General features: G+C 37.9%; 1 protein-coding gene across 16 annotated transcripts in view; it reads right to left on the bottom strand.

Moving 5' to 3' along the window:
- acaca (acetyl-CoA carboxylase alpha) overlaps window positions 1–16,864 on the bottom strand; it is a 70,814-nt gene that overhangs the window by 10,650 nt on the left and 43,300 nt on the right. For 10 of the 16 annotated variants that reach the window (XM_051892870.1, XM_051892873.1, XM_051892876.1 and 7 more), the window contains 11 exons: window positions 16,545–16,700; window positions 16,244–16,468; window positions 14,665–14,820; window positions 10,527–10,673; window positions 9,943–10,212; window positions 9,746–9,843; window positions 9,028–9,148; window positions 8,123–8,233; window positions 1,871–2,014; window positions 1,678–1,798; window positions 951–1,047 (listed from right to left, as the gene is read on the bottom strand). In XM_051892870.1, the coding sequence (XP_051748830.1) occupies window positions 951–1,047; window positions 1,678–1,798; window positions 1,871–2,014; window positions 8,123–8,233; window positions 9,028–9,148; window positions 9,746–9,843; window positions 9,943–10,212; window positions 10,527–10,673; window positions 14,665–14,820; window positions 16,244–16,468; window positions 16,545–16,700 (1,646 nt within the window). The remainder of the gene's footprint in view (window positions 1–950; window positions 1,048–1,677; window positions 1,799–1,870; window positions 2,015–8,122; window positions 8,234–9,027; window positions 9,149–9,745; window positions 9,844–9,942; window positions 10,213–10,526; window positions 10,674–14,664; window positions 14,821–16,243; window positions 16,469–16,544; window positions 16,701–16,864) is intronic. The other 6 variants (XM_051892871.1, XM_051892874.1, XM_051892877.1 and 3 more) reach the window with 1 other exon arrangement.

Genomic DNA, 16,864 nt, shown 5'->3' with positions numbered 1-16,864 from the left:
TATATTTTATCTACTTTTCTAAAAATGTTTTTAAAAAGTGTCATCTTGCAATGTTTATGATACATATACAGCTGGATCTGGGTGAAGGATAAGAGAAATTAAATCACAATAGTCTTAAAACATTAGTTCAATTATATAAATATTTACTTAAAATGTAATTTGTCTTACACACAAATGAAAATTTAAACAACTAAAATAAGGCTTCACTTAAAGTATTCAAGCATTTAAAGATTTTTATTTTATCTGTACATGTAAATTAGAAATAAAAAAAAGATTGTATATATTTTTTTTTTTTTTTTTAAATCTTTTTAAATTGACTAATTTGAAATGACATTTCTTTATTTAGTTGTGATTACTTCCGATTAATAATATATATAAAATACTGTATAACATTTAAGTTTAAAATATTGAAATAATTTAAAATAATGTTGTAAAAAAAAAATAGAGCAAAGGTTAAAAACAAATCAGGCTTTTTCATGCAGACAAATACTATAAAAGTAAAAAAAAAAAAAAAAAAAAAAAACATATTCGATGTCAATCTGTATTGTGGCAGACAACTAAAGAAGAATGGAGTAGAAGACCGATGTAAAACTAATGTTCCCCACAGGAGCTTTCAAAGTGCATTTATCAGAGCAGGACCTTTCAAATTGACAAATGCTGCCCTTTAAGCATTGAGGTCAGAGGTCACAAGTTCACTGAGGAGTGGAAAGTCTCAGATTGTATGGTTAATCATTAGAAAAATCAGTATTTGCAAATATATGTCATTGCATGTGGCATTTATTTTTAAGAAAAGTATGCTTATGATATGATCAGTTCTGAGAGCTCTACAGTAGCATCATTTGTTTGCTTCAGATAACAAAATATCAAACCAAGTGGCAATTTTACAATTTTCAGAATTGCATAAGAGTCCAAATACTTTTGGGGCCGCTGTATTGATTACTGGTGTTTACCTAGCCCGTCCTACGATTACACTCTGTGCCCACGGCTGCATGATCTCCAGAAAAGAGCCATGGTCGAAGAACCCGCTCACCCACGCACCCTTAGTGTCTGTATGGAGGGAAAGAGACAGTCAGAGCTGCATTAGCACCCCATCTTCATCAGAGATATGCTGAGTTTAACTGAGGGGAAGCTGCTGCAGGAAGAGGTTACCATTCAATTACACTGAGACCCGTCTCAGCACTGAGACAAAGATTCTTCTCCCTGCCACCCGCTCTCGATATCTCCCCACCTCACTGTGGTAATTACAGTGATGTGTAATCTGTCTCGCCAATAAAAAACACTCCATATATCTCAGAGTGTCTTATCTCTGAGGGGAGAGACCTAGTGCTGTGCCTCAAACATAAACCCTCAGACCACAGTCATCCATTACTGGATACTTCCCCAAACTAACAACATATCCCTCAACACAATTAATACACAAAACTCAAGATATCACCACAGGAAGCATCAAAAAGTCCCATATCATTGGCACAGAAACTTAATGACTTTTCTATGATATAATTTCCTATTTATTCTACATTTTCTGCATATTGGTTAAATCACATGACTTTCAAAGTAGTTCATCCACATCATTTATGTTGGTAACGTATAACCAGACTTTTGGTAACTGGCATCATGGCACAGACACTGTCAGTATAGCTGAACATGTATTGAACTAGGGTTCTAGCATCCACTCACTCAGACTGGGACGTCCCGCTAGCATCCAGCGTGGGTCATATGGTGCCTTGGTAGGAACAAACTCCACTAGCCGATCAATGGGATCTTTAGCATTGAGCATTGGCACAGGACTAGACATATTCTGAAGGAGAATAGCACTGTTAGACTCAAAATTACATTCTCTTGTTTACATGTCATGATGTGTTCTGCATACCTTCGGCATGTAGGACAGCCAGTGAAGTAATGTAAACACTCCCTCAAAATCATCGCACACAGTGGTGTGTGTGACTCCATTATTGTGCATGATCTGTACTCCACCTAGCTGGTTATTGGAGGTGTACACCTCACGACCCAGAACCTGTAGAGAAAGAGCAAAGAGGTGAATGAGTTAATGGCTGGCTGCCATGCAAATTACAGGAGTCAGGCTACCCAAGTTTTTAACAGTCCACTTGGAAAAGTCACCAAGCCACTACTTCTGAAGAGAAACTAGCTGCTGGATTGTATAAAGTAGGGGTTCTCACTATACAAATGTTACCCTGCGATTAATGACTCATTCATGCCGAATGAGAGGTACATAAGCAGTTTCAGATTCACTTTAAATAGGCATAAGTTTGTTATAGGCTTGGCATTAAAAATAAATGGTTGTAATGAATGGCACTATATTTTTATAGTTATTTTATACATATATTTTTCATTTTTTCTCTGTTCTGAATAGGCCTACCACTAAATGTATAGAATGTTGAGTGAGTAAAATACATGTTTACAATGTTTGGAGTTAATGTTTGGCAGTTTGATACACGCTCCGAACCACTGATTCGAAACAAAAGATTCGTAAAGCTTCGAAGCTTCATGAAGCAGTGTTTTGAAATCACCCATCACTAGATATTGTTGAATAAAGTCATTTTTTTTTTTTTGGCGCTCAAAAAGCATTCTCGTCACTTCATAAAATTAAGGTTGAACCACAGTAGTCACATGAACTGTTTTAAATATGTCTCTAGTAGCTTTCTGGGCATCTAAAAGTGTTAATTATCTTGCTGTCAATGGAGGCCTCACTAAGCCATCGGATTTTATCAAAAATATCTTAATTTGTGTTCTGAAGAAGAACGAAGGTCTTACAGGTGTGGAACGACATGAAGGTGAGTAATTAATGACAGCATTTTCATTTTTTGGTGAAATAACCCTTTAATTAAATAGTTCAGTCATGAAACTCTACATGGCGCAGACTTAGTCCTTAATGCAAACTGCTGATAATTACAGCATTAACTACTTGGCACAAGCTGACTGGTCCATGTAATTTCTGCAGCAAATGAGCTTGTTGCTCACACATTTAAATGGCTGGTTACACTAACTATAGCCATTTGCAGCAGGCTTCAGAGTTCCTCTAAAACCCTCCACCTTCCCCAGCTCCAACTGCATAGATCTGCTATGGGTTATTGATATATGCTATTTGTGCAGCAGCACTATGTCTTACTCGCATGGCTTACTCGTATCAGCGTATGTATTGGCAGTAGCAAGTTCCTGTACTTGCTCTGCAGCAGCAGCAATAATCAGCAGCAGCAATAATCTACAGCAGCAGTAGCGTAGCAGATCTATTCCTCCAAGACCAAATACATTAACATCGTCATATCCATTACCATGCTAAAAATCTTCCGAGAGTTGTCATGATTGAACTGTGTTTTTTCTCTCAACAACGCAAGTTTGACCTGGTTCGACTTATAGGTGCGTCTCATTTTCTGAAAAATACTGTAAATAGGCCTAATAAAATTGAGCTGTAGCCTATTATTTAAAAGTACATTAACAATGGGGATCGTTTGCACAAATGAAACAAGCATATTATCTTCAATACTCTCACCCAACTTTCGGTTAACTGTTATAATTATGAGGGGGTCCTTCTACCCTATAAAGGCCCCGATGTACTCACGGCAAAGTTCTTTTTCGGTCTTTGTTTTGGGGTAAAACGAAGTTCGAAATACTAGAACAGCAATATACTGTTATCGGACATCTGACGCCGCCCACACTGCCAAGAGTGGCGTTTAGATGAATATGTAAATATATGTTGCATGCTTTCCTCTAATAAACAAAATAAGCACACAACAAAATTGAGAAAACAGCATTTTAAAAAAAAAAAGGATAAGAAAAGCTTCTGATCACAGCAATGTGGATATGTTTGCATGAGCTCTGCAATTCAGCACTCTAGTGAAGTCATGTCACGTTTTTAATTGCACTTATACAATAGATTGCTTAAAATCAAGCAGCTTTACAGTATTAAACATGAAAAACTGTCAGTGTCTCGTTTCATCAGAAGTACAATTTAATTTTCTACCATAAAGCAGCTCCTCCAGTGTATTCATGTTTTCACTTGTGGGTCACGTCTGATCGCAATGGACTCGTGAGGAGAAATGAACTGGAAAAGATTTCCATGTGAAAGAAGGCGGAGCCTCTGCGCACACCTACCTATTACGCAATCCTTTCTGGAAAGTTTGCTTTGGCAAGCTGTTTCGAACTCCCATAACAAACTCTAAACAAAGTTAATTTTGGCCTGATTTTGTTCGAAATAACGTCACATCAGTTCATTCTTTGATTTCACTTTAAGTATATCGGGGCCTTTAGGGGTTCTTGACTCCAAAAAGTTTGAAAACCCCTGGTGTAAAGTAAAGGTGCGGTCACATTAGCAAAATGTAGCTGAAATTTGCGGGCAAAAAAGTAGCAATCAATAGTGGTCAATAGTGTAGCGATGTATGAAACACAGGTCACACAAAAGTCACTTTCAAACCAGATACTCAATAGTTATCCCCAAGAACCTCATATTATACTTTTAGTTTTGTCTGTGAAAGTCCATGAGTTAAGGCCGCAATATACTTTTGACAAAGTTCTCCTTCTCCATTTATTCACCAAGGGGTAAAGAGAAGTTCGAAGTAGCTGCGCAACCTTGTACTGTACTGTTCAACGTTGCTGGGAATGTGGAATGAGTGAATAAATGAACCTGAAACGATTTCGGTCAAAGACAATGAAGTCCTAGAGCACACAATCATCATGGGCCAATGGCAGTCTGTAGGTGATTAACAGCCAGCGTAAACTTTTCCAGAAACAACCACAGAAACAAACGATTTTGTTCAAAATTACATCACAACCATGCGTTCTTCATTTCGTTTGAGTCAGTGTTGTCTGTAGAACTCAGAGACTGATATGCCATTATGTGAATTATCAATCACTTGATTGCACACTGGTCTAATATTGTGGAACTATCGATTTCATATTAACCCCTGCCCTTAAACATCACATTAAAAAAAGATGAACTGTGGAACTGTCTCTATGGATTTAAGAGTCAAACTAGCTTTACCCCTGGTGTCAAGTTGCCCGCAAGTCAAGCATTGCAATGATGCTCAATTCCAAGTCCAAATAACTCCAACTTTGACCCTTTCTGGCCTTTCAAACAATTCCTGACATAGTATAATGGATGGTGATACCTTGAAAATAGACTGTAGTGAGACTGTTTGGGTGATTCTTTGCCAGAATAAACTACAATACTTTATGTTGATAATCAAAAAAGTGATGTCACTAATTCTTCTTGCTTCTTACATGAGGGAGTAACATCATAGAACTAGGAAGCAAGATGCGTGTATTGTGTGTTATGGCAGTGTCAGTACTAGCGGAGGTCCTGGGGCTGCGGATCAATACCATCACACAGGCAGTCAGTCCAGTGCTGCAGGCTGAGGAGAGACTGCTTTCCACTCAATGCGGTCAGTAACTTAGGAAGAATGACGGTGTCACTGAGTGGTCATTGGGGGAGAGTAATGGGTTATTCATGCCTCTGGGTCTGCATCAATACTCAGATTTCTTCTTCCTTTCACCATTCACACAATTCTTTCTCTAGAGGTAATGCAATTTTTTGTGGTGTCACAGGTCATATGTAGTGCAAACACTGTGAAGCATTTCTATTCGTTTTGAGCTCCTTGACAACTTCTGGTTCAGCAAATGGCATGAGTTTGAAGCAGGACTACCTGTTGAGCTGAACAATGGCATATGGCAGGGGTGACCAATCCTGTTCTTGGGGGGCCACTGTCCTGCTGGGTTTAGCTCCAATTTCAATTAAACACTCCAGAACCAGCTAATCAAGATATTCAGGATTACTAGAAACTTCTAGGCAAGTGTGTTGGGGCAAGATGGAGCTAAACTGCAGGATGTTGACACTACAAGTGCAAGATTGGACATCCCTAGAATATAGGGAAAGAGTGTATGAAACCTTTTTTAAAAAAAGGTCATTTTTTTGCAATTGTGTGTTTGGTGCCACTAGCGGTGCAGAAACTTACTACTCGGCTTCTCTAATTTCTGCTTGCCCAAAATTCCTGTAGTTAGTTCTGTTTAAAATTCACATTTTGTGGCAATAATCCAATAATCCTGATCTTGAGGTCTTGGGACCTCTTGAGACCACATGAATGGTCTTGGGTCATGGTCTGGATCTCATTACTCTTGGGTGGCTTTCACACTGGCCATGTTTGCTGAGGTCTGAATCAGAGAGCAATTGTTCCCAGTGCCCCTTGAACTGTTGGTCTGGTTTCAGACTCATTTGTTTCTATCGATCCACCAGCATTAGCTTTTATCTTGCATCATCACAAACATGCACAGTAAGCATGATAGAAAAAACAATGCTGGTATTTTTATACAATATTTTTATTTTACAGTTAAACTGCAATCAAACTCAGATTACCTCCTATAGATAATCTTGGGTTCGGTAACCGCAGTGCGCTCCCCAGTCCGGATGACAGCTTTCACATGTTTTGAACTCAACTGCCTGTGTGAAAGCCCCCTTGGTCTGCATCAATATCTCCACTTACGGTCTGCAGTCTGTTTCTAACATACTGTACCACAAGTGATAATTACCTCAACCATTACTGTCACTGTCATAATTTACTTTACTTCTTTGTTAGGGTCAGTCTTGGTTTGGATCTTGATTCCATGAGGTATATTTATGTCTAGATCTGGACTGCAGGAAATCTAGTTGTCTAGGCCTTGACTTCAAATCCAGATAGTGGTTCCACAGTGACAGAATCACTGAGGTTGGACCATCCACACAAAAACAACACTGAGACAGATGTCTTTATAACAATCAGAATCACTTGTAGACTTGACGTGCCCAAGACCTGTGATGCTCATTGTCGTTATTTGTAAACGAGCAGATCATGGTTCTGATCTAATTAACACAGTAATAGGACTGTAAAGAACATTCTCAGATGGGAATAGACGGGGTGTTCCTGCGGTTCCAGAGAGTACAACCGGACACTGGACGTGATAAGTCATGACCATGCCTAAAATATCTGAATACCATATTTCTGTCCAAACCAGTGGAAGGATATAGACATTCACAAATTGCTAATGGAAATTATTCTGAATAAAAGCGGTTTCTTAGTTCCCAACCCTAATCTGGACTGCTGCAGAGAGTGATGGGGGAAAGGCAGAGCGAGACAGGGATATCTGCAGCAGTAGAAGTGCTCAATTCTGTTCTCAGAGGAATGATATGGGTGTGCCTCCCCGGTCTCAGCCCCAGGCATCAGCCTATTTCTATGCAAATAACAACTTCACGCTTCTCTTTCTATTATTCCTGCAGGAGCTGCAGCATCATGACAGGAGACAGAGAGAGAGACATGCGGGGGGATGGCAATCACTGAGGGGTGAATTATACACCTAGAGAAACGCACACATACACGTTTGTTTTTCTATCATGGCAGGTGGCTTTCCATTGTCTTTATACTGAGATATCAGTTTTTATACTGTCCCTCAGTTCGCAATTTAATTTCTGTTCCCAAAAAAGCACATGTGATGCTTTTGCTTCCTTTTTTAAAATTGAAAATCACTGGACCCTAAATGCAGACAATTGCAAAGTAATTGCATGGTTAAAAATGACCAGTACACACTTTGTACATACAAATGTTCTCCTTTTGTGTTTTATGGAACAAAGTTGTGGGTTTTGAATGACATGAGGGGTGAATAAATGATGAAAGAATTTTCATTTTTGGGTGAACTGTTCCTTTAACAAATGCTTGAATGCACAGCCAACCACAACCAATCCCTGTCACCAGTAAAATAAGAAACTGTCTGATTCATAAAAGTCATATTGTAATGCAGTCGTGGTAATTGCACGAATTAGGGATTCATTTATTTGGGTCATAGTTGAGCGCACACAAGGCTTTTAGAGTTCACGCTAACCTGTCACAATTCCTGCCTCGGCCCAATCAAATTACTTCACACAATTAAAAGAGAGGCCAATTAAAGTGCCCTTATCAGCAGAGTGAATAGATAATTTATGCGCAAATGCCATCTTTCATAGCAGCAACTAAACAAAGAAGACCTTTGAGAATATACAAAGTAGACTAGGTAAAAAAACTGCTTTGAGGAGGCACAAGTTGGCATGTGGTGGATGGATTCGATTTCTAAACCAGAAAACACGTTAACAAGTGCAGCTGCTGACCTTATTAAGAGCTCCAGCTCCAGTCAGGATGATGTGAGAGTTCTCCACCTGTATGGTTCTTTGGCCCAGTCTCACCAGGTATGCACCGATTCCAATGGCCCTGCATGTCACCTGAGGACCACCGGAGACACAGAGGCTCAGAAACTCTATATCATATACAGTACTGTTTAAAAGTTTGGGATTGGTAAGTTGAAATTTTTTTAAATAAGTCTCTTTTGCTTATCACGCCTGCAGTTATTTGATCAAAAATACAGTAAAAAACACCAATATTTTTTTTAACATGCCGGTGATGGCAAAGCTAAATTTACACCAGCCATTACGCTAGTCTTTTTCTCCCGAGCTGCTATATAGATAAATGAACTAAATTAATAACTAATGATTTTTACAATGGAAATGAATCAATACTGAACTTAAGCTGGACAATGACATTATTTTCTTCTAGGGCTGTTGTACAGCCAAAATTATGTTTCCTGCTATCACTGTAAAGCTGCATTTCAGAAAAAAAAAAAAAGCTATAAAGGTGACTTGACTTGACTTTAGTGTTACGTGATCCCTACAGTTATGTTGAAAAAGTTGTGCTGCTTAATATTTTTGTGAAAACAGCAAATAAATATTTTTTCAGGATTCTTTGATAAATAAAAAGTTCAAAAGAAATCTTTTGTAACATTGTAAATGTCTCTACTGTAACTTTTGATCAATTTAATTCGACCTTGCAGAATAAAATTATTTACATAAAAAAAAAAAAAATAATAAAAAAAAAAATATCTTACTAACCCCAAACTTTTGGACAGTATTGCTTAACTAAACATATTGCTTTCATGAATATTAAAAGGTGGAACTTTTCCAAATGTTTTGCCAAATATTTGCCATGGTTTGTAACAAGTGTGTGTGTTCTGTCAGCATACCAGGTTCATAGTGATAATATCCTCATACGCCAGCGATGATTCACCTGCTATCATGCCAGAACCTCTCAGGTTCTCCACACCCAACCCCTCCTCTTTACCAATGATATCGGTGATCTTATACCTGCAAAGATACACAGGTTCCATTAGAGGAGAATATAACCATAATCAATGACAGAAAAAAATAAAATCTCGATTATCTTTAGAAATAAATGTTTTATGTGCAAATGTAAACATCCTGTTACTTTCAGAACTCAAAACTTCCTCCCTGTCCAGTCATTTATTGAAACTAAACTGCAAAAACAGCTTGTTCTTATATGAGATATAAAAGCATTAAAAATTCCTATCCTGTGTTCAGCAGCTGAGCTTGCCAGTAATGTTGAATTAATGGTGAGGAAGTAAGACAGAAACTTATTTCTAAACACCAGAAGAATGTATTATTTTTACAATTTATCTATAACTACTATACAATCCTTCCAAAGGATAATGAGACACAGGGTGTAAACTGGTATTGCGAAACCATTTTTTGGTGCAAAACACCTCTTTGTGCAGAAGAAATTACGTTTTGTTTTTTTAAAGCAAAAAAGGAAACCTAAAATGCTAAAATGCTTAAAAAAAAAAAAAAAAAAAAAAAAAAAAAAAAAAAAAAAAGTATGTCACCCCCTTCCAGCTTCCTAATTTTGGAGCTAAAGGTATGTGTATGGGACAATAAGTAACTCACCTGGATTCTCCCTCGTCTTCCACATGTTCACAGTGGACTGAGTTCAGAGCAGACACCTTCTTATAGTCCTGAGGTGTGAGGTACAGGTACTTAAAGCCCTATGAATCAACAGAACAACACAGTGATTATGACACACATTCAGAAGATAATCACTACATTAATGACCACTGATCCCTTCCCCTGGAGCCACTCCAAACCTTGTATGGGTCCGCCGGATCCTGCCAGGCCACATGGAACATGTGTCTGATCTCTTCTGCCAGGCCGATCCGGGCTCCGCTGTTGGCAGCAATATATATTCGCGGAATTCCGCTTTCCCTTGCCATTTCTGAAGCCTGCAGAAACAGTACATCCTCCTGTGGCCCGAAGGAGCCAATCTTATGTGTGATGTCATTGCTGATCACGATAATCTCACGGCCGGCCGGGTACTCAGGGGTTCGGAGAGTCATCCGCCATGCTACCATGCCAATCTAGTGAACCACGGACAATTGAAGAATTATGAGTTTTAAGCATTTTTTTTTATCCACAATAAAAATGTGATAAAATAAATAATTTTTAAATAAATGCTTTTAGAGCCTTATAAACCAACATTTAAGAAGCAAAGGGGCCCCCTACAGTGTGCAAAGTGTACTGCATGTGATGGTTTGTTGAAAATGAGCAAGGAAAGCCACAAATTAAGATGAAGTTGTGAAGTACATAGTTGTTCTGTTTAGGATAAGGATTTTTTTTTTTTTTTAAACAACAACCTAAGCTAGGAGGTATCATTAACATGGTGCAATCTTACCTCATTTCCTCCAGGTAGGCGGTTCATCTGCACCAGCTGACCCTGAGAATCCAGAACCAGCTCAGTGAAGGTAAGCAGTTCCGATGGAAGAGGACACTTGGGTAAGTTGGCATGCGTATCCATGGACTGCCATAACTTCCTTAGAGACTAGAGAAAAAAAATGGACAGCATAAACCAATCACCAAAAAATATTTATAGTAAGACATTATGAAATTACAAGAAATATTTATATTTATATATTTCCAAGGCTAATTTTAAAATAATATTAAATAAACTTCAAATTATAAAACATGAAAAAAAAAAAAAAAAAAAATTTACAGGTGCAAATGCAATACAATTGTGCAATACAATCTCAATTTATTCATAAACAATTTATAATCATTATAAACTTTGTTTATTCAAATATAAACTACCATTTAAAAGTTTGGTGTTAGTAAGATTTTTTTGTCTCTTTTGCCGCATTATTTTAAATTTTTTACATGACATTTTAATACATTTTAAAATGTAATTTATTCATGTGATGGCAAAGTTGAATTTTCAGCAGCCATTACTCCAGCCTTCAGTGTCACATGATCATACACAAACCATTCTAATATGCTGATTTTGTGCTTAAACATTTCTTATTATCATCAATGCTGAAAACAGTTGTGCTGCTTAATATTTTTGTGGAATTTTTTTTTTTTTTTCCAGGATTCTTAGATAAACGGAAAGTTGTTAGAACAATATTTATTTGAAATAGGAATCTTTTCTAACAATAATAAATACCTTTATTGTCACATTTGAACTGAATGCATCCTTGCAAGAAAAAAAAAAAAAAAAAAAAGCTGAACTCAAACTATATATACACTGCTCAAAAAAACTTAAAGGGAACACTTTTTAATCAGAGAATAGCATCAAGTCAGTTAAACTCCTGGGATATTGATCTGGTCAGTTAAGTAGCAGAGGGGGTTGTTAATCAGTTTCAGCTGCTTTGGTGTTAATGAAATTAACAACAGGTGCACTAGATGGGCAACAATGAGACGACCCCCAAAACAGGAATGGTTTTACAGGTGGAGGTCACTGACATTTTTTCCCTACTCATCTTTTCTGACTGTTTTTCACTAGTTTGGCATTTGGCTAGGGTCAGTGTCACTACTGGTAGCATGACGCGATACCTGAACCCTACAGAGTTTGCACAGGCAATCCAACTCCTCCAGGATGGCACATCAATACGTGCCTTTGCCAGAAGGTTTGCTGTGTCTCCCAGCACAGTCTCAAGAGCATGAAGGAGATTCCAGGACACAGGCAGTTACTCTAGGAGAGCTGGACATGTGACAGACGTGAAAGGGTCTGGAGAAACCGTGGAGAATGTTATGCTGCCTGTAACATCGTTCAGCATGACCGGTTTGGTGGTGGGTCAGTGATGGTCTGGGGAGGCATATCCATGGAGGCACGCACAGACCTCTACAGGCTAGACTATGGCACCCTGACTGCCATTAGATATTGGGATGAAATCCTTGGACTCATTGTCAGACCCTACGCTGGTGCAGTGGGTCCTGGGTTCCTCCTGGGTTCCTCCATCCGACGCCGCCAGGTTGCACCTCAGACTGTCCAGGAGCTCAGTGATGCCCTGGTCCAGATCTGGGAGGAAATACCCTAGGACACCATCTGTCGTCTCTTTAGGAGCATGCCCCAACATTGTCAGGCATGCATACAAGCACGTGGAGGCCATACAAACTACTGAGTACCATTCTGAGTTGCTGCAATGAAATTTCAGCAAAATGGACTAGCCTGCTGCATAATTTTTTTCACTTTGATTTTCAGGGTGTCTTTGAATTCAGTCCTCTGTAGGTTGATAATTTTCATTTCCATCAAACGATGTGGGATCCTTTCATTCATAACACATTATCCAATAATAAAATATCCAACACAAAAATGCTTAAGTTAGAAAGAAATTTTAGACGGCACTTAGAGGCTTTTGCATTTGAAGTCTTCATACACACACATATATATATATATATATAGTGTGTGTGTATATATATATATGTATGTATATATGTATGTATATATATATACATACATACATACATACATACAGGTGCATCTCAATAAATTAGAATGTCATGGAAAAGTTCATTTATTTCAGTAATTCAACTCAAATTGTGGAACTCGTGTATTAAATAAATTCAGTGCACACAGACTAAAGTACTTTCAGTCTTTGGTTCTTTTAATTGTGATGATTTTGGCTCACATTTAACAAAAACCCACCAATTCACTATCTCAATAAATTAGAACTCAATACTTGGTTGGGCCTCCTTTTGCATGAATTACTGCGTCAATGCGGCGTGGCATGGAGGCAATCAGCCTGTGGCACTGCTCAGGTGTAATGGAAGCCCAGGTTGCTTTGATAGCAGCCTTCAGGTCATCTGCATTGTTGGGTCTGGTGTCTCTCATCTTCCTCTTGACAATACCCCATAGATTCTCTATGGGGTTCACGTCAGGCAAGTTTGCTGGCCAATCAAGCACAGTAACACCATGGTCATTGAACCAGCTTTTGGTACCTTTGGCAGTGTGGGCAGGTGCCAAATCCTGCTGGAAAATGAAATCAGCATCTCCATAAAGCTTGTCAGCAGAAAGAAGCATGAAGTGCTCTAAAATTTCCTGGTAGGTGGCTGTGTTGACTGTGGACTTCAGAAAACACAAGTGGACCAACACCAGCAGATGACATGGCAGCCCAAATCATCAGTGACTGTGGAAACTTCACACTGGACTTCAAGCAACATGGTTTCTGTGCCTCTCCACTCTTCCTCCAGACTCTGGCACCTTGATTTCCAAATGAAATGCAAAATTTACTTTCATCTGAAAAGAGGACTTTGGACCACTGAGCAACAGTCCAGTTCTTTTTCTCCTTAGCCCAGGTAAGACGCTTCTGACGTTGTCTTTGGTTCAGAGGTAGCTTGGTAAGTGGAATGTGACAGTTGTAGCCCATTTCCTGACGTCTGTGTGCGGTGGCTCTTGATGCACTGACTCCAGCTTCAGTCCACTCCTTTTGAAGCTCTCCGAAGTTCTTAAATCGGCTTCGCCTGACAGTCTTCTCAAGTCTGTGGTCATTCCTTTCACTTGTACACCTTTTCCTACCACACTTTTTCCTTCCAGTCAACTTTCCATGAATATGCTTTGGCACAGCACTCTGTGAACAGCCAGCTCTTTCAGCAATGACCCTCTGTGGCTTACCCTCATTGTAGAGGGTTTTGATGATCATCTTCTGGACAACTGTCAAGTCAGCAGACTTCCCAATGATTGCTGTTGGGATTACTGACCTAAACCCAGTATTTATACCCTGAGAATGGTAATTTAATAGAACTTGAAAATAAATATTCTAATAATTTGAGATACTGATTTTTTGATTTTGATGAGAAGCAAGCTGTAATCATCAAAATGAAAACAAAAAAGTTGGGAAATATTTTACTTTATGTCTAATAAATCTAGAATATATTTAAGTTTTACTTTTTGAATTAAATTACAGAAAAAAAAAACTTTTTCATGATATTCTAATTTATTGAGATGCACCTGAAGACTTCAGATGCAAAAAACACTAAATGCCTCCTCCGTCAAAAATGAGATAACGATATTGAGAGAATGCTCTCCGCACATAGTATTCATTCAAAAAACACTTTCGTTTTAAGTCTGCTAAATCCCAGCCTCAGCCCATTCAGAAATACCAGTTCGTTGACAGAAACCGCTAAACACCACTTCCCTTTTTCACAGCCTATAAGTTCACAGAACCAATCAGAAGACAAATTTGTTAAATACCAATGAATTGACTAAAGTGACATATTTGAAAACAAGGTATTTCAATAACTGACTAATAACCTTTTCATTGCCATTAAAGTGAAATTACTGAACCTAAACATAGGAGCCTGATAAAAATGCTCATTTAAAAGAAAAAATATCAGACGGACAGGTTTTTGCATCTGAAGTCTTAATATATAGTTTTAGATTGGCTGTTTTAATGCACCCCAACACTGCTGTTGACAAACTGAGATGCATCAAGTATTTAGTAATTGCATTGTGATGCCCTGAATTAAATTCAAATCAAATCTTGAGCTTCCTAAATATTTGCCATCACTAGACTACCGTTTCAGATTGTGGACGATACCTGACGGAACATCTCTGGGAAGTCGTAGACGTATGTGGTGCCGAGGCTCTGGGCCTGGAAGCGTTTAGACTGCAGGAGGTCTTTAGTGACGTAGGGTGTGTTGATGAGCATGCCGTGAAGAGGACCCTGCTTATCTCCATAAGCCTGGAACATGATCTGAGGAGAGCGAGATAGAGGGCAAGAGAGTCAGCCAGTCAAGCAGAGTTAAAGTAATACAAATAACCATAAAAATAATATAAATATATCCCCGCATATAGACAAACAGATAACAGCTGCCTGACGATACAAACAAATAAGACTGACATTTGACGTAACAATGACAAAAGGTGATCTGCAAACATTTTAAAAACTATAAATTCTATTTAATTCCATAAAAAAGCATTTTTACATTCAGACTGAAAAGTCAGCACATCACTGACAAATGAAACTAAACGGTGAACTAGCACAATGACAAATCACTGTACGTGTAATATTTTAGTTATATTAGTGTATATTATATTAATTTTAATAGATATTAGTGTACCTAGTGCAAACTGTGTAACTGCTGCCTCACTACAACGGCAGACTGTACAGTGTCAGTCATGTGTTTGGACATGTGAATTTATCTCATAAATAATAAAATAATAAATATACATAAAATAAATATCAAAATATAATTATTTTTAATATTATAAAAATATACAATACTGTTCGAAAGTTTAGGGTCAGTGTGTTTTTTTGATAAATGAATACTTTTATTCAGTAACGATGGATTAAATTGATAAAAAGTAACAGACCTTTATATTACAAATGATTTCTATTTCAAATGAATGCTGTTCTTTTGAACTTTCTATTAAATCAAAGAGTCATGATAAAATAAATGTATCACGTTTCCACAAAAATATCAAGCAGCACAACTGTTTTCATCATTAATAATAATTAGAAATGTTTCTTGAGCACCCAATCATCATATTAGATTGATTTAAAGGCAGTAGTACTGGCTGCTGAAAATTCAGTTTTGCTATCAAAGTAATAAATTATATATTCAAAAAAGAAAACCGTTTTAAATTGTAATAATATTTCAAAATATTACTCTTTTTACTGTATTAATGATCAAACAAATGCAAGAGACTTCTTTTGATAAAATCTTACCGAATCCAAACTTTTGAATAATAGTGTGATTTTCATATTATATTTATCATAAATTATAAATATAATAAAACATTTTTATCTATTCTTAAATGCTTGAAATTAGCTTTGCAAACATATATATATATTAGTGTCTACATATGAATAATGATCTGTCGAATCTGAAGAAAGAAAACATATCAAACATTTTTCAACATTCACTACAAAATTCCAATTTGTAATATTTCATAACTTTGATTTTACTATTATTCTAAAATGTAAAAAAAAAAAAAAAAAAAAAGTCAAAATAAAAAATGATTAGGTGTGTCCAAACTTTTGACTGATAGTGTATTTACCGTTGACAGAAAATTACCAATGACTAACAAACAATGAAAGATGGCATAAAAGTGTAGTTCAGTTTGAGATGTCTGTGTTTGTGTGTTTGTGTTAATGAGAGACACGTGAGCCCCACCTGTCGGTCTTTGTGCCCCACCTGTCCTGTACGGGAGTCTGTGACCTCCTTGTACAGGCTGATGTCCAGGTAGTAGCCACTCTCATTGGTCAGGAAGAGGCGGATGGGGATCTGCTTGCCAGTGGGCGTCAGTCGGATGTTGATCTTCAGCTCGGCTTGGAGCACGCGGAGTTTCCACAGACGACTGCCGTAGCGCATGACCATAGAGCGTACGGATTCCTCAATCTGATGAGAACACAAAGGCTCAAAACACATGCAAATATGTATCCTAAAAAAAAATTCCATCGAAATTTGTTAAAACCTTAGAAGGGTCCATGATGACAGTTGGGACGAAGTTGAGGAAGATGTGGTTGCAGTCTGTGCGCACTGTGGTATTGTTGAAGGCCACCTCCAGCTCATCCATGGCCTCCAGCAGCAAACGTTCTGCCTCGTTGTGCAGGTACTCAAACGATGCTTCCTACACAGCAGAGAATCACACAGGGGGGCTTTTCACACTTGAAAAAATGAACCCTGGGACATTCTAAACCCCAGGTAAACAACATTTCACATTGTTCATTATTTACCTGGGGTTAGCAACTAATCCTTGGTATTCATAAGCTGTTGTTTCATACCTTTAGATTC

The sequence above is a fragment of the Ctenopharyngodon idella genome, chromosome 5, assembly GCF_019924925.1.
Source record: "Ctenopharyngodon idella isolate HZGC_01 chromosome 5, HZGC01, whole genome shotgun sequence".
Lineage (NCBI taxonomy): Eukaryota > Metazoa > Chordata > Actinopteri > Cypriniformes > Xenocyprididae > Ctenopharyngodon > Ctenopharyngodon idella.
The sequence above is the reverse complement of the archived record's forward strand: the minus strand, read 5'-3'. Positions and strand labels throughout refer to the sequence as shown.